This window comes from Xiphophorus hellerii, chromosome 22, assembly GCF_003331165.1.
Source record: "Xiphophorus hellerii strain 12219 chromosome 22, Xiphophorus_hellerii-4.1, whole genome shotgun sequence".
Classification (NCBI taxonomy): domain Eukaryota; kingdom Metazoa; phylum Chordata; class Actinopteri; order Cyprinodontiformes; family Poeciliidae; genus Xiphophorus; species Xiphophorus hellerii.
Window position 1 is genome coordinate 13,939,060 of NC_045693.1, and position 23,250 is coordinate 13,962,309.

Consider the following 23,250-nt stretch of genomic DNA (forward strand, 5'->3'; position numbering starts at 1 on the left):
GGAAGTCCCAGCCCAGCCCAGGAGCGCTGACAGAAAGCTGCGGGAGGAGGAGGCGGTGTGAGGGGGATGGGTCGCTGAAAGATAAAACCAGAGGTGGAGACGGTTCGATATTGTGGTAAATTTATGTCAATAGCCAGTCGTTTACTTTATCGCTTACATGATTATGTTTATGCTTCATCAATGTAGAAGGTGAGGTAGTTTGTTAGCTTTCTGCTAAAGTTACCGTTAAGCTCAATATGCTGACAGTTGCTGACTTCCGAAGAGATAATGAGAGCTAGCTAGCTAAGTCTGCCTACCAGGCTAGCCTGATCAAACTAATGCTCAGTCAGCGTCTCCTGTCTGCTGTGGAGACTACTCTGACTAATGCATGGCTTTAGTAAAAATGTGCTATCCTGTTATTTCAAATTATATTTAACAATTTCAGTGTTATACTCATTCTGCAAGCTAATCATTTCTTGTTAGCGTTAGCCTAGCCTTACTTGAACTCACCTGATTTAACGATAGGATACATTATACTTGCTGGGTGAACAATTGTGCAGTGGGGATTTCCAAATTGCAAATGAAGGATATTGTAGGCCCGTTTTTACGTCTGTTTAAATTAAAACTGTGGGCTTCATCTACAAATAACATCTATGTTTTTATCTTTCTCTTTATCATCAATGTCTCATGGCTCAAATATTTCTTCTGCAGCTTTTTGTTGCCTTGTGTATTGAACAGGTTGGACAGGACAACGTGTTACTTACAGGTCATAAGCTGCATCAAAACCTTTCAAAATCAGACTTTTGGTATTACTTTCAGCAATAGTTGACCAAGAAATGGGAAGTGGCTGGAAGCTTGTCTGCAGACAGTTTCTGTGTATCTGAACGCATCTGTTATTTATGGTTTGATTGTTAAGTGATACACAAACGGTTAACTGTTTATGCTTCTTTCTTTTCCTGAAGGTGACAGCAAGTGAGGATGACGATGCCGCATGTAGGGGCAGTATTTTCAGCAATGGCAGGGATGATGGCCATCCTTTTGCACTCCTCTATTCACAAGATAGAGGAAGGACACCTTGCTGTTTACTACAGGTATTGTTGTGTGTAAATAATATGGCTTTATTTGACACCTTAAAATGTTAAAGTATATAATATCACAAGACTTTGCATTTTTCTTTCTACAAGATCAGTCAGAATAAATAAGTTGTCATATTTAAAAGGGAAAAAGCTCTGATTTGCTGTTAAGTTAGATTGTTAAATCAGCAATTGTGTGTAACTATAAAAATACTACTTTTTCAGTCATTTACAATCATTTGTTTTTCGAGAATATGCGATGCCACTGTGTGTGTGTGTGTGTGTGGGGGGGGGATAACAGTTCGTACACAACTGTTGATCTGGATTTAACTGTTATTTCAGAACTGATTAATTAGTGTTAACATCTTCTGCTAGTGATTGGTGCCATTCACCAATATCTGTGTCTGTTCCCTGTTGAGCTTTACTGTAATTAAGAGATTTCCTGATGATTGCAAGTCATGTCCACGTATGTGGTCAATTCTGACCAAAGCATTTGTTTATATTTGTTTCAGAGGTGGCGCATTGCTGACCTCTCCCAATGGCCCAGGATATCACATTATGCTGCCTTTCATCACCACATACAGATCAGTGCAGGTAATTTCTGTTTTTTTATTTTTAGTAGAGGGGTTGAAAAGGTCTTGCGTCCTTCAGTGATGATTATGATTTACATTGTCATCACAGAGCTACAAGATAAAAAATGTAATTTCTGACAAATTATAATTCCAAGAACATTAATGAACTCATGCAGTTTACATATTTGACAACATTACATTGTTGTTTTAGTTAACATGTTTCAACACTAGTGTTACTTTACAATAATTTGGGCTTTTAATAAGATATTATAAAAATGTGTATTATTGGGTCTCTGTTTCAGACTACGCTTCAGACCGATGAGATCAAGAATGTGCCTTGTGGAACAAGGTACGCCCACACTTAATGATGCAATATCTTTTTGGAAACAAACCCACATCCAGAAAATTATTTTATTGAAAATGTATATATATATTTTTCTGTTCTCTTTCTCTACACAGTGGCGGCGTGATGATTTATTTTGACAGGATAGAAGTGGTTAACATGTTGGTCCCTACAGCAGGTAAAACATGTTAAAAAAGTTTTTAACATGGACATTCACTTGACTATCCTTAGTCTGCATAGTTTTTGCTTTAACGATGCGAATCTGTGTTTTCAGTGGTGGATATTGTTAGGAACTACACAGCCGATTATGACAAAACTCTAATTTTCAACAAGATTCACCATGAACTGAACCAGTTCTGCAGCGTGCACACTCTGCAGGAGGTCTACATTGAGTTGTTTGGTAAGAAATTGGCTTTGCTTTAATGTAGTTTTTAGTTGTTGTTGTTTTTTTCTTCCTAAGTCCTTCAAGTGGTATTGATTGCATGTTGACACAATTTGCCTTTTTGTGTCTCACAGATATTATAGATGAGAATCTGAAGACTGCATTACAGAAAGATCTTAATGCGATGGCACCTGGACTAACAATTCAGGTATTTAAAACAAAAAACGCTTTACTTGAACTGTGATTTCTTCATTTCTCTACTTCATGACACAAAGTTGGTAAATGATTAATCATTGAACTTTGACTATACTATAAAAATAATCAATTTTCTATCAACGCATATTGTTTTTCTTTCCTCTTTACGTTCACTTGTTGGTTAAAGGCAGTCCGTGTTACCAAGCCAAAGATCCCAGAATCTATCAGGAGAAACTTTGAACTCATGTGAGTTTATAATAATTTAGTGCACATTTTCTAGTAAATACTGTTACTTATTTTTAACTCATCCTCTCAGATGAATGATGGCAAAACACTTTCCAAAACTTTTTTTTGTGTGTGCATGTACAGGGAGGCTGAAAAGACCCGCCTGTTAATAACGGCGCAGACTCAGAAAGTGGTAGAAAAAGAAGCAGAGACCGAAAGGAAGAAAGCCATTATTGGTAAGTCTGTTGTTTTACTGTAGATGAATCTGCTAATGTCTTGGTGCAGAGTTAACTGTTTTCTTCCCTGTTTTACCCAACAGAGGCTCAAAAGGTTGCTCAAGTAGCAGAGATCCAGTACAAGCAGAAAGTCATGGAGAAAGAGACGGAGAAGAAGATTTCTGAAATAGAAGGTTAGCATCGCGTGATGAGATTCTCAGAAGTTTCTGTGACGTCTTCGATGGTTTTAAAACCGTTTCTCTGTTTTAGACGCTGCTTTCCTGGCAAGGGAGAAGGCGAAGGCTGATGCAGAATACTACACTGCTGCCAAATCTGCAGAAGCAAACAAGGTAAGAAGATGAATAAATCACTTCTACAGTGGGATCCCAATGGAGTACAATATCATTGAATAGCTAATTTTTGTCGCTAATAAAACTAAAAAAAGGAAAACTATGGATAATATAGATTCAGTGAAATATTTCTTACGGTTATTTCTTGTTTTGATGAGTATGGGTTGCAACTAATGAAATCCCAAAATTCAGTTTCTCAGAATTAAACATAAAACTAATAAAACAGATTTGTTTTTCTTCACTGACTGAAAACTTCACACCGGGCCTCATGTAACTTGGATTCTGTTCCTCTTCGCTCCTCATCTAAATTCTGGGACCTTGATTTCTAAATAAAGTACAAAATTTACTTGAATTTCAGTTTAGATGCTTGTGACGTTGTCTTGCGTTCAGGAATGCAGAAGTGTGATGGCGTTAGTTCATTTCCTCATGTCTGTGTGATAACACTTGAGGTAACGTCTCCAGCTCCCGCCCACACCTTGGGAGCCTCCCTAAAACTCTTTGATTCAATTCAGTTAATTTTTGTGTAAATAAACTTTACAAAAACTGATTCAATCATGCATATATTCCAATTGATGGCCTTTGCTTCACAATCATCTTAAAACTGATTATCCCTGATGCTTCTCCACCATTTTCTACTTTTTCCTTCCACTCAACTCTCCAGTCACATGCCTGCATACAGTCAGGGTTAGGCCTTAACATTCCTGTTAAAAAATAATAATATTTTTTTTATTGATCTCAAGTATTATTCTCCTGAGACTGAATTTAGCATTTTTTTTAGTCGTGAGCCATAATGATAAAAAAGAACATATGCTTTAAATATATCATTATGTGTGAAGAAAATGTATATTTTCTATTTCTTTTTATCAAATTAAGTTAAATTTTTTATTCAATTAATTAATGAAAGACTTATTTGACTTGTCAATAAGCACAAAGCTGCTGTGCGGACAGGATTCAGTTTATACCATCTGACTGACAGAATATTTAAAGACTGAATATTATATTTGATAAATGAGGCCAGATGGCAATTTATAGAAAAAAGCCTTCACATCCTCTTCCTACCTTTTTTATCCTCTAGAAATGTGACGTTTTGATTACCCATAAAATTATCCTCCTCAGCTGAGTCAGATCCTGAACCTGTTATTAACTCCTCCCACCCTCTCAATCAATCAATCAATCAATCAAATTTTATTTGTATAGCACATTTCAGCAGCAAGGCATTTCAAAGTGCTTTACATCATAACAAACACAGAATCACAATGCAATATAGAATCAATCATTAAGTCAAGTTACATCAATAAATTTGTAATTGATTACATTTCAAATACAATTCTAAACAGGTGGGTTTTCAGTTGAGATTTAAAAGAAGTCAGTGTTTCAGCTGTTTTACAGTTTTCTGGAAGTTTGTTCCAAATTCGTGGTGCATAGATGCTGAAAGCTGCTTCTCCTCGTTTGGTTCTGGTTCTGGGGATGCAGAGCAGACCAGAACCGGAAGACCTGAGAGGTCTGGAAGGTTGATACAATAAAAGCAGATCTTTAATGTATTGTGGTGCTAAGCCGTTCAGTGATTTATAAACTAACAACAGTATTTTAAAGTCTATTCTTTGAGCTACAGGGAGCCAGTGGAGGGACTTTAGAACTGGTGTTATGTGCTCTATCTTCCTGGTTTTAGTGAGAACGCGAGCAGCAGCATTCTGGATTAGCTGCAGCTGTTTGATTAATTTGTTGGACAGACCTGTGAAGACGCTGTTGCAATAATCAATACGACTGAAGATGAACGCATGGACGAGTTTCTCTAGATCTGGCTGAGACATTAGTCCTTTAATCCTGGAAATGTTCTTCAGGTGATAGAAGGCCGACTTTGTAACTGTCTTTATGTGGCTCTGGAGGTTCAGGTCAGAGTCCATCACTACTCCCAGGTTTCGGGCCTGATCGCTAGTTTTCAGTTGTAATAACTGAAGCTGTGCATTGACTCTAGATCGTTCCTCTTTAGGTCCAAAAATAATAACTTCAGTTTTGTTTCTGTTCAGCTGGAGAAAGTTTTGGCACATCCACACATTTATCTGTTCTAAGCATCTGTTCAGTGATTGGATGGGCTCTGAGTCACCTGGTCACGTCGTAATGTAGAGCTGTGTGTCATCTGCATAGTTATGGTAGCTAATATTATTTCCTGTTATAACCTGAGCTAGTGGGAGCATATAAATATTGAATAAAAGGGGTCCTAGGATTGAACCTTGGGGTACCCCACATGTGACCTTTGACCTCTTTGATGAAAAGTTTTCAATTGAAACAAAGAAATCCCTGTTCTTTATGTAGGATTCAAACCAGTTAAGCACTGGACCGGAGAGTCCGACCCAACTCTCTAGTCGATTCAGTAATATGTCATGGTCAACAGTGTCAAAAGCTGCACTGAGATCCAACAGAACCAGCTCAAGTTGTTCCAACACCTGTATTGGGTTTATTTTCAGCCATGTCGTGCTAAGAGACACGCTAGTATTTTCATGAGATGATATGCATTAATAATAAGCTGTTTTTCTTCTAAATCTTTGCAGCTGAAATTGACACCGGAATACCTGGAGCTCATGAAGTACCAGGCCATAGCGGCCAACAGTAAGATCTACTTTGGCCAGGACATTCCTAACATGTTTGTGGAGGGGACGAACGGCGCCACTAAACCCGTGCCCTCGCCTATTTTACACAACGCTGAACCAGAACTGCCTAAAGCCAAGTAAAAGTCTCAGTGAGTCCACAGCTGAGCCTCTGCACAGGGCAGGACGACCTGATGCAAAGCGATCTTGTCACTGAACATGTGTTGCTTTGCCGCTAGTTTGGTGAACAGCACACTTCAGTCTTAAATCTACATGGCAAAGAGACAGAAAGCGAAAAGTAAGAGTTTGGGATACAGTGTGAGTCTTACTAGGAAAGAGAACGATGCCGTCTTTATGTCTGGGAAGGTGACAGAAAGTACTTACACCTGCTTTTTTTTTCCTATTTTAATTTTTTTATTTTTTTTAAATCAGTGCAGCGTTTAACTTTGCTTTTGGAGCCATTTTCATGACATATGTGCAGCAGCTGTGATTTGTGATCGCCATGAGTTACTGGTTTTCCAACCTCTGGTTTAGCTACATTGAAACTTGACTGGTGACACTAATTAAGTTGATGGAGACGGTTTCTAAGTAATTAAAGTCATCTGTGCCATTTGTTTTCTTTTAACAAGTTAGTGGTTAGCTGTGCTCTCTTAATCCACGCCTGAGAACCAATTGATTAACGCCTCATGTCCCATGCTGCTCATGGTGAAGTTTTGACACTTAGTCTGGTTGAATACAGATGTTTCAACATTAAAGATACAATAAAAATAATCCCAGCTGTTAATCTTCCTTTGACTCAGAGATCTTGAAGCTTTGTGGAGGAGAGTAGTGGATAAATCAGATTGTTGGCTGTTTGCTTTATTTTTATGGATGATTTTTTTGTAATCTGTTGGTTTGCTGACTTTCTGTGACACTTACTGTGAAGGAAAAGGGACATAACTCATATTTTTTGTTTTATGAAACTAAATTAAGATGCTTAACAGGGAGTAAATCAGTAGAGGTGTGGGAATTTGTTTTGTCAGGATGTCGGCATGCTTGTTTGGTTTTGATTAACAGGGCTATGCATGTTTTATTTTCTTTTGTTGTTTTTTTAATTCAGATAAATAGAACCCATGACTTTCTCCTTATACAGCTTGTTCAGATATAATTAAATGTAAATTCTCAGGACGTTTTATTTTATTCTAATCATTGTTTGATTTATTATTCAGCAACGCTTTGCTTTTACGTAAAAAAGAAAAAGTAAAACAAAAAATTGTATTCAAGCCTAAACTGAACGACTGATGGTGAATGTTTGATTGCACCTAACACCTTTTTGTATGCAGTCAACTCACAGTAGCTGTCTATATTGTGAGGATAAGGTTTTGTTGAGGTTGAATTAATTGCGTAAATCTTCCAATTTTGTCATTGTTTACTTTCTCTGCTCTTAAAACTTGACTGGAAACTTCTGATAATTTGCTGATGATTGTAATGTTGATGGGTTTTCAGGGTCTAATGGCAACACACAGCTCCTGATTAGTAATAAGCTGTTAAACATACAGTTGTGCTCAAAATATAAGCAGTGGGTTTAAAACGGAACGTTTTTAACCTTAACTTTGCTTTCCATTCATCGGAATTATTATTTTTGTTCTCAATTACTATTGAGAACAAAAATAATCGAACTTGCTATAACTCTACAGAAAGTGAGGCTAAGGGAATATTAGAATCTTCAAACTCAAACATTTAATGCAAAAACTGAAGAAAATTCTTGAGGTCTCTTTGACTCGCTGGAATAATATTTAGTTGTTCATCATTGTTCCTAAGTGCTTCACATCTGGAGTCTACTTCTGGTTCCTGTGGTCACGTATTCCAGCCTCCTCAGCTTAGGAAAGTGTTTGGTGGTTAACTGTTTTGTCTCTTTGTCCACATCTTTCTGGTTTTGGGTTCAATTATAAAGCATTTAAGATCATTTTAGCAAAGCAGCCACCATTTAACACACTGTTTCCTTTTTTCCAAGTCAACTTTTTAATCAAATTACTATGAAAATATTTCTGTTGTACTCAGGTTCCATTGACCAATATTTCATACCTGCAAACTGAAAGCCCGCAACTTCTGCCCTTAAACAAGGGCTGCTCTCTTAATTAATAATTAATGACTCAGTAACATGAACACTCATGGCTGTTGTCTCTGTTGGTTTTCTATTACTCCACTACACCTGCCAGCAAATTATTAGCTTTCACCCAGAACAGTGATTGATCTAGTTAGTGATGTTGCACTGCTATTATTTTCAACACAACTGTGTTTGTTCAGTTTGATTGTAATTTAATTTTAATCTAGTCCCAGGAACAAGCAGCTTCATTTCAAGATAAAGGCTGAAATTGCAAGTTGGTGCTAGAATTTAATGGGTTTTTGGGTTTGTTATTCTTTTCTTTCACTTTAGGCTTCTTTAACTTTAATCATCTTTTGCTATACAGAATTCAAGCCTTAATTATTAAAGGGGGTCACTCCCAGAGATACACTCACAGACTGAAACATTTAGTTAGTCCTATAAACTAAAAAATGGCACCACCTGGATTCTAGTTGACTGAAAACGCAGCTCGCAGTGGACACTACTAATGCTCGTTTACCTGACCTCTACGCTCTGCATTGCTTTGGTGACGGGTTCAAATGTTGATGCAAAAGGAGGGGTATGATTCACTTATGAAATTTATTTTTTTTGTTAATATTTTGTACAATCTGTGAAATTGAAACATTGTCTTCTTGTTTTAAAAGGTTTTTATGCAAACATGTTTTCCAGTTTTGACAATGTTCTTATGTAAAAAAAAAAAAAAATAATAATAATAATAAAACCTATTTTGGTACCTCTCCTGTCTGGTTTGATGTGTGTGTGTGTGTGGGTTGGTTGATGGGTGGGTGGTCAGGGTGTAGTACTCCTCAGTGCCAGCAGATGGTGAGTTTACAGTGTGCTGAACAAAGACAGCCAGCCTTATACATGTAGGAAATATTTAGCAAATAGAGGAAGCTGGTGAGAAATAGTCAAACTTTGGGGTTACTGTGTATGAAAGATATGCAGTTTTTGAAAGGATGCTGAAGTTGAATATGTCCAATTTCTCTCGGTTCTGCATGTTGTTTGGATGGACTTTATGGTAAAATAAGTGACCACGTCTGTAACATTAGCTGACTTCAATTTGCATCAATGGCCAGTAAATCCTGTTTAAAACACTAAAAAGTCTTTATTTTGAGATCTTCAGTAGTTCTTAAAGCATTTTAAATGTTTGCAGATTCTTAGCTCCTTTTTGATCCCATTTCATTTTCCTACATCAGCTTCTTTTTAATCTAGTTGAGAATCTAGGAATCTGTCTTGTCTTGCCGGTGGTTGTTTGGGCTGACTCCTCTGGCCCTGTTGAAAGGACTCTGAAATTGGACAACAACTATTTGTTCCATTGCTTGAAGTGTTTTCTTTAACATTTTGTCTTTGTTGTGTATTATTGAAATTACTATTTTTTGTTTGTTTGTTTGATTTACTAATTTGTTTTCTTTTGCATTGCATGTTTTTGTTTTTCTTTGGAATAATTGAGTTGGCCTTACCTCACATGTCACCTTTTCTTTCCATGGACCGAGTAGTTGGCCTGAAGTCATGTTTTTAAAAGAGAAATGTTTTAAGGAAATTGTTAAACTATTGTGTACTACTCAGTCTGTGTTCTGGTGCATCTTGTACATGACTTTTAAAAAAATCCCCACCCTGCTGGTCACAATTTCATATTCCACAGTGAAGCTCAGAAGCTAACCTGACTTTCCAGTATAATGTTAATTGGATAAAATCCATCAGAAAAAAAGATAAACCACATTTTTCAATTGAAAGAACCGTTTGTTTTTAGACTGCAGGATGAGGAACACTTGACTATATTTGGTCATCTCTGATCAATGAACTGATTTATTCTGAAAGGTCATCACTGAACTGTAAAAATGACTTCAATAAGAATCGTGTTCTATCTTTGGATCATTTTCACACTTAGATACTGTTTTCTTGAAAATGTCAGTTTAATTAGAAAATGACTCATACAAACCTACAGCTGCAACTAGTTTGCTTTCCTGTCAAAGGTTCAAGAGCCGCTTGCTCACACATCCAGGGGGAAATTACATAGAAACAAATTACTGCAAGACCTGTAATATGAAGATATTTTTTTAATTGCATTGTTGAACATGCACAAAAATGTACAGTTTTGAAAAAGTGATCCGACTCAGTTGCACATCCCTTAGATCGTGAGTCTGATTTGGCTTTTTCTAATAACTGCACAATATTTCTGCTATAAATTGCTACACCTGAATTTCAACTGTGTCCTAAAGATATTCAAGATCAAATGAGACACATCATTCACATCTATCAATCTGGAAAAGATTGCTTTGACTCTTCTTTTATGTCCAAAGCTCTCAATAATGCAAAATTAATGGGACTGCAGCAACATAATATGACTAATTGCCAGTTACATAAAAATCTTTAGTATTTTAATTTTGGGACAACCAGTCAGATTATTTGGATATTTTTTTTCCCTTAAGAAACTAAATCATTATTTGGAAACTTCATTTTGGATTTCCTAAGGTTGTGGTTGTCTCATACTGAATTGTTTTTTTTAAATGGTAATGGGAAGAAAGGAGCTAAAATAAAACATTTATAATATTGCAAATAAGTTTTGCATATACAGTATCTAATAACTTATATATTTAAAAAAAATAATTTATCATAATTTAGAGCCAAATGTGTTTGAAATGATATAGAATAAAAGGAAGAATGGTCATGCAGTTATTCTTTAATAATTACATCTTAAAACAAATACAGATGTGGCAAAAGACAAAAAAAAACCACCAAGGTTTTTGTCTGCTGAGCCCGTAGTGACTCACAGACAGGTTAGCTGTATTTTACTTTGGTAGAAGACTTGTCAGATGTTCAATGCGCTTGTCCTTCAATTGAATCACCTTCTCCAACTTCCTCACTTTTACCTGAACGTCCTAAGTACAAAATGAAACAGAAAACAGAGACAATGTCAGTCTGGAGGTAGTTCACCTAAGGAGACATGAACCAGAAGGAGAAATTGGAAATGTAGGTCACCATTCTGTTTTTTTTTTTTCGTCCTTTTTAAACCAATGTGGAAAAAGAAAAAAAAAAATTTATATCCACTGAGCCGATGGCGACTCATGGACTGCTGCTGATACAGGGTGTGACACATCACACACACACACACACACACCCACACGCACCCCCCCCCCCCCCCACACACACACACCCACACACACACACGCACTTGCACAACAACATGAGCAAGCTTCCCCTCACACACAGCATTATAAAGAAAGATGGATGTTTTTGCAGATGTTTCACCAGTCAGCAGTTTGAATTGAAGTGAGCTTGCATGATTGTACCCTCAGAATATCCTGAAGTTCCAGGACCTGAAGTTCTTTTTCCACCATGACTTTCCGGCTTGCTAAAAGGCTCGTCTCTGGGGTAAATTTCCCTTTATGCGGTTTCCTTTGTGATTTAAAAGTGAACAAATCAAATGTTGGTTTATTCTAATCGTCATCACAAGTAGAGCAGCTGATTTTTATAAAAACAAAAACATTTAGGTTCAATTCAAAGTGTTTTCCCATACTTTGTTGGATCTGTAATCTTCATCTCTGCCAGTTGAGCCATAATTCCTGGTTCGGCCCTTTGAATTTCTACATCTAACAAAATAAACACACAACAAAAGCAAAGAAATCTTAAGAGATTCAATCTAACAAATCTGGTGAGCATAATAACTGAAAGTAAAGAGGTTAGCAAATAAATGAGGAATACAAAAGGAAACAGACAATGTCAGATAAGAGGACAGAGAGAGAAAATCTGTCTTTCAGTCAACAGTGCTGAGCTCTCACTGCTTGATAAGGACCATCTGGATGTTAGGAGTTGATAAAGAGACCCGAGCTCCCCTTGCTGATAGAGGATGGGTGCAGATGAAGGTGGAAAACGAGAGAGTATTAAAGGGAGGGGGCAGTGGTCTGAGGTCAGCTTCACAGAGTGAGCTTACTGGGGCAAACGATGTGTAGGAAACGGAAGAGACGCATATCCCCAATTCACACCATCGTGCTGTGGCGTTTTCTAATCAGACTTTGGTCTGGTGTCTTCAAAGGAGGCAGCTGCTATATGAGGGGGGCTGTCAGGACGACCAGTGATCTCAGGATTGGCAAGACAATAGATTTAAAAATCACGATAGAGCTAGAAACAGCAGTGATGGAAGTTGGTAAAGAGTTTGTAGAAACACAGAAAGGCCATTTGAAAAACGGATTGTACTGATTGGTCAGCTCAACATAAAAACCTCTTAAAATGTATATTTTTCTTAATCTTGATTTTTTGTTTTCATATCTATAATTTTAAAATCATGTTTCCCTTCTCTTTCCATATTTTTCATTAATCCCAGATTTTTTTCTAGGAAATGATTTTTCGTTGCAAAACTTTTTCTTACTTTATTTCACAGGGTGGTATGTGATCACTAGTGACAACAGACTAGTGGGGACCTGTTTGTTTTATCAGAATATTAAGCTGAGTGGTTTTATTTGAATTGTCATGTAAAATAAAGACACTAGAAATCCACAGTGTGTTTAGTTTTTATACTGGGAGTTTTCCTTTTTATGACCTAGTGGGTCATAATATGGTCTTTTTTACATATTTTATTTCCACTTGAGTTTATAAAATAACATTCTAACAATTTTAGCAAAAGGAACAGATAAAATACATATTATTCTGAATATTTATATTTAAAAAATGTCTTGTTAGTTTAACACCTCTGAAACAAGTTTTTAACCCTGAATTGGACTCCAAATAATATTATTCTCTACTTGATATATTTTTAAAAGTAAATTTGCTTGTTGTCAAATTCATTTATCCACATCATTTGTAAAGAGTAAACACTGCTCGCAACGATCATAGCTTTGTTTGCAGTTGTAAAGTTTGCATTTATTGACTTGTTCAGCCATTTGGTCAACTTCCATTGTTTTTACAAGAGCTCTATAAATAAACTTTGAGTTAAGCTGAGTATAGCACCACATTAGAAAGTCTAAAATTACACTTTTCAGACCAAAAAGACAAAAATAGAAACATTTTGGGCAGTGTCATCTAACATTTTCCACAACATACCCCATTTAAGTTTTAAATCCTGCATATATGGCAGGAAGTCAGCAGAGTCATCACACTTTGCTTGAAATCAGCACTTTAGCTTGTGTAATTACATTTTTGTCATCAACCTAATGATAGTTTTGTAATTTTTCTTCATCACTGTTCCTTCTGAAGCTGCTAAACCCGCGAATGGATGGCACTGTCTTGTGATGAATTGCTCCCATGAAAACCACATTAATGATAAAATAGAAGATTTAAGATAGTACCTGAAAACGCCAGTTTCCCTAACTTCTGCTTGAGGGAAAACAGCACTGGCAGTATCACACAAGAAGTGCTTGAAACAATCTTCTCCACCATGTCCTCTGAGACGTAAAAGTCCAGCTTGTAAAACACCCTCCTGACCATACAGAGAAACATATGTTTCTACTACAGAAAAAGTAAGTCGAAAGCAAACGGCATGCAATTTACTAATGAGCCCACATGGACAGCTATGTTTACAGTAGGGGCTCATAAATTTGTTCTTGGCTGTGTGTAACTCCAGTTACCAGGATGTGGGTGAGGGAGTGCATGTTGGTGTTTTCTGATGACTTGATGAAAAGTCCCAGAAAAAAAATTTAGTTTAACATTTGCATTGCATAGAAAACCAGTCCAGTACCTGAAGACCAGTCTTTCTGTCTTTTTTATAATTTGTAAAAATGGGTTAAACTTGTCTGCGACAGACTGGCGACCTGTCCATGGTGAACCCCGCCTCTTGCCCTGAACGTTATCTGGAGATTGGCACCAGTATCTCTCGACCCCACTAGGTAAAAGGGTGTAAGAAAATGGATGGATAGATGGAGGTAAAACTTGTTTTTTAAAACTTGTCTGCGACAGACTGGCGCTTTTTCACTTTTGAAGACATTTCTATCAGCTCTTATAAAACATTTTTAAAATTTTATATTCATGAGTAATGTTTTGGATTTGATCAGAGTGGCAATGAACAATTTAATCTATGATCAATAAATTCTGGCTTCATATACATGACAAAGCCCCATTTGTTTTAGCCACTGGCTAAAACAAATGCCTTAACAAACTTAACAAATGTTAAGTTGTCTCCTTAACAAGGAGACAACTTCACATTTCTACTATCTACTATGGACAGTGAGAAAAATGGAAAGGATTTAAAACAAAACCAAAAACAAACAAAAAAAAAAAACATGGTTGACTTTTTTTTTGTTTTGCTTTTTTGTTTTGTTTTAAATTACTAGTTGTTTGGAAAAACCTTTTTTGTCCTGCAATGACAAGCCTGAAGCTGCTGGATTTTCTAAAAGCTAATAGGACAACCATAACTGTGTGCTTTGGTTAGTATGGGAAGATTTTGCTTTTCAGCATCAAACACACCATAAATGTTTCAACATAACAAGAATAAATGATGGGTAATCTATGGTGCTGAGGGCCAATTGTTCTGTGAACCTTGTCACCGTGAATAGAACAATAAACATGGAAACATCAGTTTTTAATACTAATCTTGAGGTCATTACTAATAAACTAAAACTTGCTATTATTGGGTATTTTTACAATATAATGATCCAAGATTATTTTTATTTATTTATTTATTTATTTATTTTTAACATATTTTATTTTAGTTATACCTTCACCGGGACCCTGACAGAAGAATACCAGAAATAATTCCCATGAATCAGATGTAATAAAATACAAAGCTGCGGATCGTCTTACTTGTTGAGAAGGTTCCAGTTGTTGCGTTTCTGCTGCGTATTGCAGGAAGTAATATAGTTGTGAACGTCAACAATCCTTGGGAAATAATGCTCAACAATCTCCGCAACCATCACTGCAGGAGGGTCCAGCATGTAGATACACAGAGAACCCATGTCAATAAAAACACAAACTGACATATACAAACTGAATAAACAATCAACTAGCAGTTACAGACACAAGACAAGATCTACCTCCATCACTGAAGTCCCTGCTGACGTTTCTTATGGACCTGGAGAAAGGTATTTTATCTATCCAGGTAAACGTATCCCGCTCTTCCTTATCGCTAAGTAAACGATCCATTCCCAGAACCATACACATCTCTGAGCGTAAAACAATTGGCTGTTAGCTGTCTGCTAATGTGTTTCATAGGTTGCTAGGAAACCACTTTTAACCCCAAACAAATGGCTTCTGAATGAAAACAGGAAAGAATAAATAGTTTGAGTGATTTATTTAAATGGAATACAAATGAAGGCACAATCTTTCCATCACCGTGGTTGCAGACAATTGCGAAGTATAAAATGGGATGTTTATGTAATGTAACAAATGACACCAGAATAACTATTTTAGGACTTTTGCTTACTTTTGCACAACTTATCTGAAAAACAGATATAGAAAACTGATTTAGAGAAAAATGTAAAAAGGCTGCAATGATCAGGTTGCATATGCATCCTTAAATGCTGCATTGAATCATCCTTTGATTTAACTTCACACACACACATAGTTGTGTTTTCATTGTGGGGACGATACATTGACTTCCATTCATTTTCTACAGCCTAACACTTACCTTAACCCTCAACCTAACCATCACAGACCCATAAACCCTAGTCACAAACCATTTCCCCTCATGGGGACCAAGAAAATGTCGCCACAAGGAGCAGTGGTCCTCACAACCCCACATTGTAGACAGAAATAGTCACATACGACTAACATACACACGTGACCACATATAAATATATGGTCACGTGTATGGAAGTCACATAAAAGCTTAAAAGATGAAATGTTATCAAAAACTTGCATCTTGGTGTACAATGTTTTATATCCAAATATGTTTAGAATATAGAATAAAAGGAAGGATGGACATGTACGGTAGTTGTTCTTTAATAATTACATCTTAAAACAAATACCGATGTGGCAAAAGAAAAAAAAAAATAGCCGGAGGTGACTCACGGACTGGCAAGCATTATTTTAGTTTAATACATCTCTGAAAGACTTGTCAGATGTTCAATGCGCTTGTCCTTCAATTGAATGAGCTCCTCCAACGTGCTCACTTTCACCCAGAGGTTCTAAGTACATGAAAACAGAGAGAGAGAAAAAATGTCAGTCTGGAGGTAGGTTACCTAAGGAAAAATGAACTAGAAGGCGAAATTGGAAATGTAGGTCACCATTCTGCTTTCTATGTTCATTTTAAACAGATGTGGAAAAAGATCAACAAAAAGGTTTAAATCCGCTGAGCCGGTGGCGACTCAGACTGCTGCTGACATAGGGTGTGACACATCACACACACATGCCCGCCTCCACACACTTGTGCAGCAACATGAGCAAGCTTCCCCTCACACAGAGCATTATAAAGGAAGATGGATGTTTTTGCAGATGTTTCACTAGTCAGAAGTTTGAATTGAAATGAGCTTGCATGAGTGTACCTTCAGAATATCCTGAAGTTCCTCAATCTGAAGTTCTTTTTCCAGTATGACTTGCCGGGTTGCTGAAAGGCTCATCTCTGTGAAATATATCACTTGATGCGGTTTCCTTTGTGATACAAAAATGAACAAGCCAAATGTTGGTTTATTCTAATCGTCATCACAAATAGAGCAACTGATTTTTTTAAAAACAAAAAACTTCTAGGTTCAATTCAAAGTAACAGTTTTCCCATACACTGTTGGCTCTGTAATCTTCATCTTTTCCAGTTCAGCCACAATTTCTGCTTCGGCCTTTTGAATTTCTACATCTAACAAAAAATAAGCACACAACAAAAGCAAAGAAATCTTAAGAGATTCAATTTGACAAATCTGGTGAGCATAATAACTGAAAGTAAAGAGGTTAGCAAATAAATGAGGAATACAAAAGGAAACAGACAATGTCAGATAAGAGGACAGAGAGAGAAAATCTGTCTTTCAGTCAACAGTGCTGAGCTCTCACTGCTTGATAAGGACCACCTGGATGTTAGGAGCTGATAAAGAGACCCGAGCTCCCCTTGCTGATAGAGGATGGGTGCAGATGAAAGTGGAAAACAAGAGAGTATTAAAGGGAGGGGGCAGTGGTCTGAGGTCAGCTTCACAGAGTGAGCTTACTGGGGCAAACGATGTGTAGGAAACGGAAGAGACGCATATCCCCAATTCACATCATCATGCTGTGGCGTTTTCTAATCAGACTTTGGTCTGGTGTCTTCAAAGGAGGCAGCTGCTATATGAGGGGGGCTGTCAGGACGACCAGTGATCTCAGGATTGGCAAGACAATAGATTTAAAAACCACGATAGAGCTAGAAACAGCAGTGATGGAAATTGGTAAAGAGTTTGTAGAAACACAGAAAGGCCATTTGAAAAACGGATTGTACTGATTGGTCAGCTCAACATAAAAACCTCTTAAAATTTATATTTTTCTTAATCTTGATTTTTTGTTTTCATATCTATTATTTTTAAATCATGTTTCCCTTTTCTTTACATATTTTTCATTAATCCCAGATTTTTTTCTAGGAAATGTTTTTTTTGTTTCAAAACTTTTTCTTACTTTATTTCACAGGGTGGTATGTGATCACTAGTGACAACAGACTAGTGGGGACCTGTTTGTTTTATCAGAATATTAAGCTGAGTGGTTTTATTTGAATTGTCATGTAAAATAAAGACACTAGAAATCCACAGTGTGTTTAGTTTTTATACTGGGAGTTTTTCTTTTTATGACCTAGTGGGTCATAATATGGTCTTTTTTACATATTTTATTTCCACTTGAGTTTATAAAATAACATTCTAACAATTTTAGCAAAAGGAACAGATAAAATATATATTATTCTGAATATTTATATTTAAAAAATTTCTTGTTAGTTTAACACCTGTAAAACAAGATTTTAAGCCTGATTTGGACTCCAAATAATATTATTCTCTACTTGATATATTTTTAAAAGTAAATTTGCTTATTTTCAAATTCATTTATCCACATCATTTGTAAAGAGTAAACACTGCTCGCAACGATCATAGCTTTGTTTGCAGTTGTAAAGTTTGCATTTATTGACTTGTTCAGCCATTTGGTCAACTTCCATTGTTTTTACAAGAGCTCTATAAATAAACTTTGAGTTAAGCTGAGTATAGCACCACATTAGAAAGTCTAAAATTACACTTTTCAGACCAAAAAGACAAAAATAGAAACATTTTGGGCAGTGTCATCTAACATTTTCCACAACATACCCCATTAAAGTTTTAAATCCTGCATATATGGCATTCAGGAAGTCAGCAGAGTCATCACACTTTACTTGAAATCAGCACATTAGCTTGTGTAATTAAATTTTTGTTATGATAGTTTTGTAATTTTTCTTCATCTCTGTCTTGTGATGAATTGCTACCTTGAAAACCACATTAATGATGCAATAGAAGATTTAAGATAGTACCTGAAAATGTCAGTTTCTTCTCTATCTTCTCCTTGAGGAGCAACAGCACTGGCAGTATCACACCAGGAGTGCTTGAAACAATCTTCTCCACCATGTCCTCTGAGACATAAAAGTCCAGCTTGGAAAACACCTTCCTGACCATACAGAGAAACATATGTTTCTACTACAGAAAAAATAAGTCGAAAGCAAACGGCATGCAATTTACTAATGAGCCCACATGGACAGCTAAGTTTACAGTAGGGGCTCATAAATTTGTTCTTCGCTGTGTGTAACTCCAGTTACCAGGATGTGGGTGAGGGAGTGCATGTTGGTGTTTTCTGATGACTTGATGAAAAGGCACAGAAAAAACATTTAGCTTAACATTTGCATTGCATAGAAAACCAGTCCACTACCTGAAGACCAGTCTTTCTGTCTTTTTTATAATTTGTAAAAATAAGTAAAACTCGTCTGCGACAGACTGGCGCTTTTTCACTTTTGAAGACATTTCTATCAGTTCTTATAAAACATATTTAAAATTTTATATTCATGCCTAAAGTGGAGCAATGAACAATTTAATCTATGATCAATAAATGTCATGAACTGGTGTGGTGAAGGGTGGCGAGGCAGACGCAGTAGACCCAGGATGAGATGATTATGGTGATTTAATGGTGAAAATAGGCTCAAACAATATCCAAAGTCCACAAAACCTGGCAGCACAGTTGAGCAGAATGCTAGTGCTCAGCACTGGTAGCAACAGGCTACATGCATGGACAGGACACATAGACAAGGACCCAACAACACACAGAGACACAGGTGAGACTAAATACACAGGAGGTAATTGGGGAACGAGAAACACCTGGGAGCAATCAAGGGGAAGACAGGACAACACGAAGACTCAGAGACACAGGAAACTCAAAATAAACACACAGAAAAACACGGAACATGACAATAAATTCCGGCTTCATATAAATGACAAAGCCCCATTTGTTTTAGCCACTGGTCCCCAGGCTGTTTTTTTTTTTTTAAATTACCAGTTGTTTGGAAAAATCTTTTTTGTCCTGCAATGACAAGCCTGAAGCTGCTGGATATTCTAAAAGCTAATGGGACACTATAACTGTGTGCTTTGGTTAGTATGGGAAGATTTTGCTTTTCAGCATCAAACACACCATAAATGTTTCAACATAACAAGAATAAATGATGGGTAATCTATGGTGCTGAGGGCCAATTGTTCTGTGAACCTTGTCACCATGAATAGAACCATAAACATGGAAACATCAGTTTTTAATACTAATCTTGAGGTCATTACTAATAAACTAAAACTTGCTATTATTGGGTATTTTTACAATATAATGATACAAGATTATTACTACTACTACTACTAGTACAAATTTTATTTTAGTCATACCTTCATCGGGGCCCTGATAGACGAATACCAGAAATAATTCCCAGGAATCAGATGTAATAAAATACAAAGCTGCGGATCGTCTTACTTTTTGAGAAGGTTCCAGTTGTTGCGTTTCTGCTGCGTCTTGCAGGAAGCAATATAGTTGTGAACCTCAACAATCTTTGGGAAATAATGCTTAACAATCTCCGCAACCATCACTGCAGGAGGGTCCAGCATGTAGATACACAGAGTACCCAAGTCAATAAAAACACAAACTGACATATACAAACTGAATAAACAATCGACTAGCAGTTACAGACACAAGACAAGATCTACCTCCATCACTGAAGTCCCTGCTGACGTTTTTTTTGGACCTGGAGAAAGGTATTTTATCTATCCAGGTAAGCGTTTCCCGCTCTTCCTTCTCACTAAGTAAACGATCCATTCCCAGAACCATACACATCTCTGAGCGTAAAACAATTAGCTCTGTCTGGTAATGTGTTTGTTTCATAGGTTGCTAAGTAACCACTTTTGAACCCAAACAAATGGCTTCTGAATGAAAACACGAAGGAATAAATAGTTTGAGTGATTTATTTAAACGGAATTCAAATGAAGGCACAATCTTTCCATCACTGTGGTTGCAGATATTTGCGAGATATATTTAAGAATTACAATCATGACACAAGAAATATCTGATTATTTTGATTAAAAATAAATAGAAACTGAAATTATAATGAAAAGCTACACAATGGATAAAGAGCCAATCATAGTGCTGAATGGTGCATTACAGAGCAGCTTGCGGAGCTATAACGCCTCTGCTACTGATGCTGTAATATAAAACCCACATGATAGACACAAATACCAGGATGAAGAGAGATTTAAAGTATTCTTACTTGCTCTTCTTCACAAAGTGAAGAAACAGTGTGTTTAGCTCAAGATGGGAACTTTTTAAAAGGTACTTGTTGGGTAGGATGTAAAGTTTGTTACCTTGTGTGCAGCAGCAACATCGTTTGGAAGAGGCATGCCCTGCAACCTCTGAGGTGTCGCTGTTTGGTACTTTATCACATGAGGCAAATTCTTCACATTACCGGCAATTACACCTATGAGTATCAGAGATGGTTTTTACAGATTTATAGTGGAAGAAAGGAAATAACGAAAAACAGAAATAAAGGAAAGAAGAAAAGAGGAAGGAAGGAAGAACAAAATAAGGGAAGAGAAAAGAAAGAAAGAGAGAAGAAAAAAAAGAATAAAAGAAACAAAAGAATATAAGAAACAAAGAAAGGAATTTTGCTTACCACATGAGGAGATGAAAATCCATATAAAATAGCCAGAATGTGTCATGTTGCTCTGTTGGACGGACTCTGTCATTGTCAGCGTCCAAGCTCAGAGGAAACGTCTTCAGTTCTCCGCCCATTTGATATGTAATATCCTGGAAATTAACATCTTAAACTGACCTCCCAGGTCAGCCTAAAGAACTGTGCCATTTTTCTTTTTTTTTACGAGTATCTTTTATTATTTTGATGCGAAAAAGTAAGCACAATTACCAACATGTTTTAGTTGCATTACAAAAACAGTCACATTAACAAACGAAGCATTCATACGGTCGTCAAAGTGGCCTCTCAATTATTTGATTATTCAGAATTTTTATTTTATTTTATTTTAATTTTTTTTATTTTCGGGGCCAGTTTGAAACACAAAAGTTTCTTGGTTATAGCATTCAGTTGTTTAATACAGTCACATTCCTGAAATGCCTTGTTATTTTGTCGCCATCTTGTGGTGGAAAATCAAAACGCCTGACTGACGCAATGAAGGAAAATTATGCTTGAAGAAAAAGCTAATAAATAAATAAATAAACTGGTCAAGAAGCAAGATATTTCAGGAGGTCCACAAACCAGATGTAAATAGAGGAAACAAAATAAGATTTTGTTTGTATCCTATTTATAATTGTGAATTTGTGTTAAATTATGGATTCAGAGAAGCAGCAAAAACCACATGATGTTTTACGATGGTTTCGTTTTGTCTGGTGTTACAAAAGACATAACTTTCTAAAAGATAAGAAACAAAAGCTGACTGTTCTAGATTGTGGAAATTTAGACAGCATTTCCACGTAACATTCATGTGACTGAATGAAAAGCAGTTTTGTTCCCAGTTCTGATATTAATTTGACCATCTTTAACGGTGTGAATCTGTGTTTTCAGTGGTGGATATTGTTAGGAACTACACAGCTGATTATGACAAAACTCTAATTTTCAACAAGATTCACCATAAACTGAACCAGTTCTGCAGCGTGCACACTCTGCAGGAGGTCTACATTGAGTTGTTTGGTAAGAAATTGGCTTTGCTTTAATGTAGTTTTTAGTTGTTGTTTTTTTCTTCTTCCTAACTCCTTCAAGTGGTATTGATTGCATGTTGACACAATTTGCCTTTTGTGTCTCACAGATATTATAGATGAGAATCTGAAGACTGCATTACAGAAAGATCTTATTGCGATGGCACCTGGACTATTCAAGATCAAATGAGACACAACGTCATTCACATCTATCAATCTGGAAAAGATTGCTTTGACTCTTCATAATAAGGACCGCCATAAACAAATGGAGAAAACATAGAGAGTAGTGAACTTTCTGAAGACTGATCAGGAGCTCCCGAAACAACACATAATTACATCTAAAGCACTGAAGGCCTTATTTGCCTGACTCAAGCTCAGTGTGCATAATTTAACGATAAGATAAAAACTGAAAAAATGGCTTTTATGGGAGATTCCCAAGGCCAAAACCACTGCTGACCAAGAAGAACAGGAAGGCCTGACTCAGTTTCTCAAAAAACATCTACATTTCCATGAAAAAGAACAGATGATACTTTCAATCAGAAAATCTTGAGGGAGAATGTCCAGCCATCAGTTTGTGACCTTTAGCTTAAGCAAATCAGTGGTATGCACAATGGTCCAAAGCTGATCAGAAAGCCTTAGTTTGAATGGCACAAAAACATTCAGACAAAATCAAAATGTAGGATTTGAAGTTGCCTAGTCAAAGTTCAGACTTAAATCTGGTGGAGATGCTGTGGCAAGACCATTTGGAAATTGGACCTTTCAGAGAAAATAGTTATTCTAATTGACCTTGAATTGAGTTTTCATGTCCAAAGCTCTCAATAATGCAGAATTAATGGGACTGCAGCAACATAATATGACTAATTGCCAATTACATAAAAAGTTTTTGTATTTTAATTTTAGGACAACTAGTCAGATTATTTGGATATTTTTTTCTTTAAGAAATTACATAATTATTTGGAAACTTCATTTTGGATTTCCTAAGGTTGTGGTTGTCTCATACTGAATATTTTTTTTTAAATGGTAATGGGAAGAAAAGGAATGAAAATAGAGAAATTTATAATAGGGCAAATGATTTTTGCATATATCTATTAACTTGTATATTTTCAAAATATAATTTATCAAAATTTAGAGCCAAAGGTGTTTAAAATAATATAGAATAAAACAAAGGA

General features: G+C 36.3%; 3 protein-coding genes across 4 annotated transcripts; 1 reads left to right on the plus strand and 2 right to left on the minus strand.

The window, feature by feature from the left end:
* On the plus strand, positions 1 to 8,486 carry erlin1 (ER lipid raft associated 1). 2 transcript variants are annotated; one of them, XM_032553498.1, is made up of 12 exons: positions 1 to 115; positions 942 to 1,070; positions 1,565 to 1,646; positions 1,927 to 1,973; positions 2,084 to 2,145; positions 2,242 to 2,367; positions 2,484 to 2,557; positions 2,732 to 2,790; positions 2,914 to 3,005; positions 3,089 to 3,178; positions 3,255 to 3,334; positions 5,884 to 8,486. In XM_032553498.1, exons 2-12 carry the CDS (start codon positions 958 to 960, stop codon positions 6,061 to 6,063), a joined length of 1,005 nt encoding a protein of 334 aa, XP_032409389.1. In that variant the 5' UTR covers positions 1 to 115; positions 942 to 957; the 3' UTR covers positions 6,064 to 8,486. The 2 variants fall into 2 exon arrangements, with proteins under 2 accessions (XP_032409389.1, XP_032409390.1); XM_032553499.1 differs by lacking the exon at positions 3,255 to 3,334.
* Positions 8,487 to 10,062: 1,576 nt separating this feature from the next.
* Positions 10,063 to 20,351, minus strand: LOC116713362 (sperm flagellar protein 1-like). Its single transcript, XM_032553506.1, has 7 exons — positions 20,251 to 20,351; positions 14,986 to 15,152; positions 14,756 to 14,867; positions 13,306 to 13,436; positions 11,541 to 11,613; positions 11,314 to 11,419; positions 10,063 to 10,902 (listed from the first exon to the last, which is right to left on the minus strand). Exons 2-7 carry the CDS (start codon positions 15,110 to 15,112, stop codon positions 10,813 to 10,815), a joined length of 639 nt encoding a protein of 212 aa, XP_032409397.1. The 5' UTR covers positions 15,113 to 15,152; positions 20,251 to 20,351; the 3' UTR covers positions 10,063 to 10,812.
* Positions 15,226 to 20,292, minus strand: LOC116713361 (sperm flagellar protein 1-like). The gene is made up of 6 exons (XM_032553505.1): positions 20,089 to 20,292; positions 19,859 to 19,970; positions 18,390 to 18,523; positions 16,667 to 16,739; positions 16,435 to 16,540; positions 15,226 to 16,077 (listed from the first exon to the last, which is right to left on the minus strand). The coding sequence occupies exons 1-6, from the start codon at positions 20,261 to 20,263 to the stop codon at positions 15,985 to 15,987; spliced, it is 693 nt and encodes a 230-aa protein (XP_032409396.1). The 5' UTR covers positions 20,264 to 20,292; the 3' UTR covers positions 15,226 to 15,984.
* Positions 20,352 to 23,250: the final 2,899 nt, after the last annotated feature.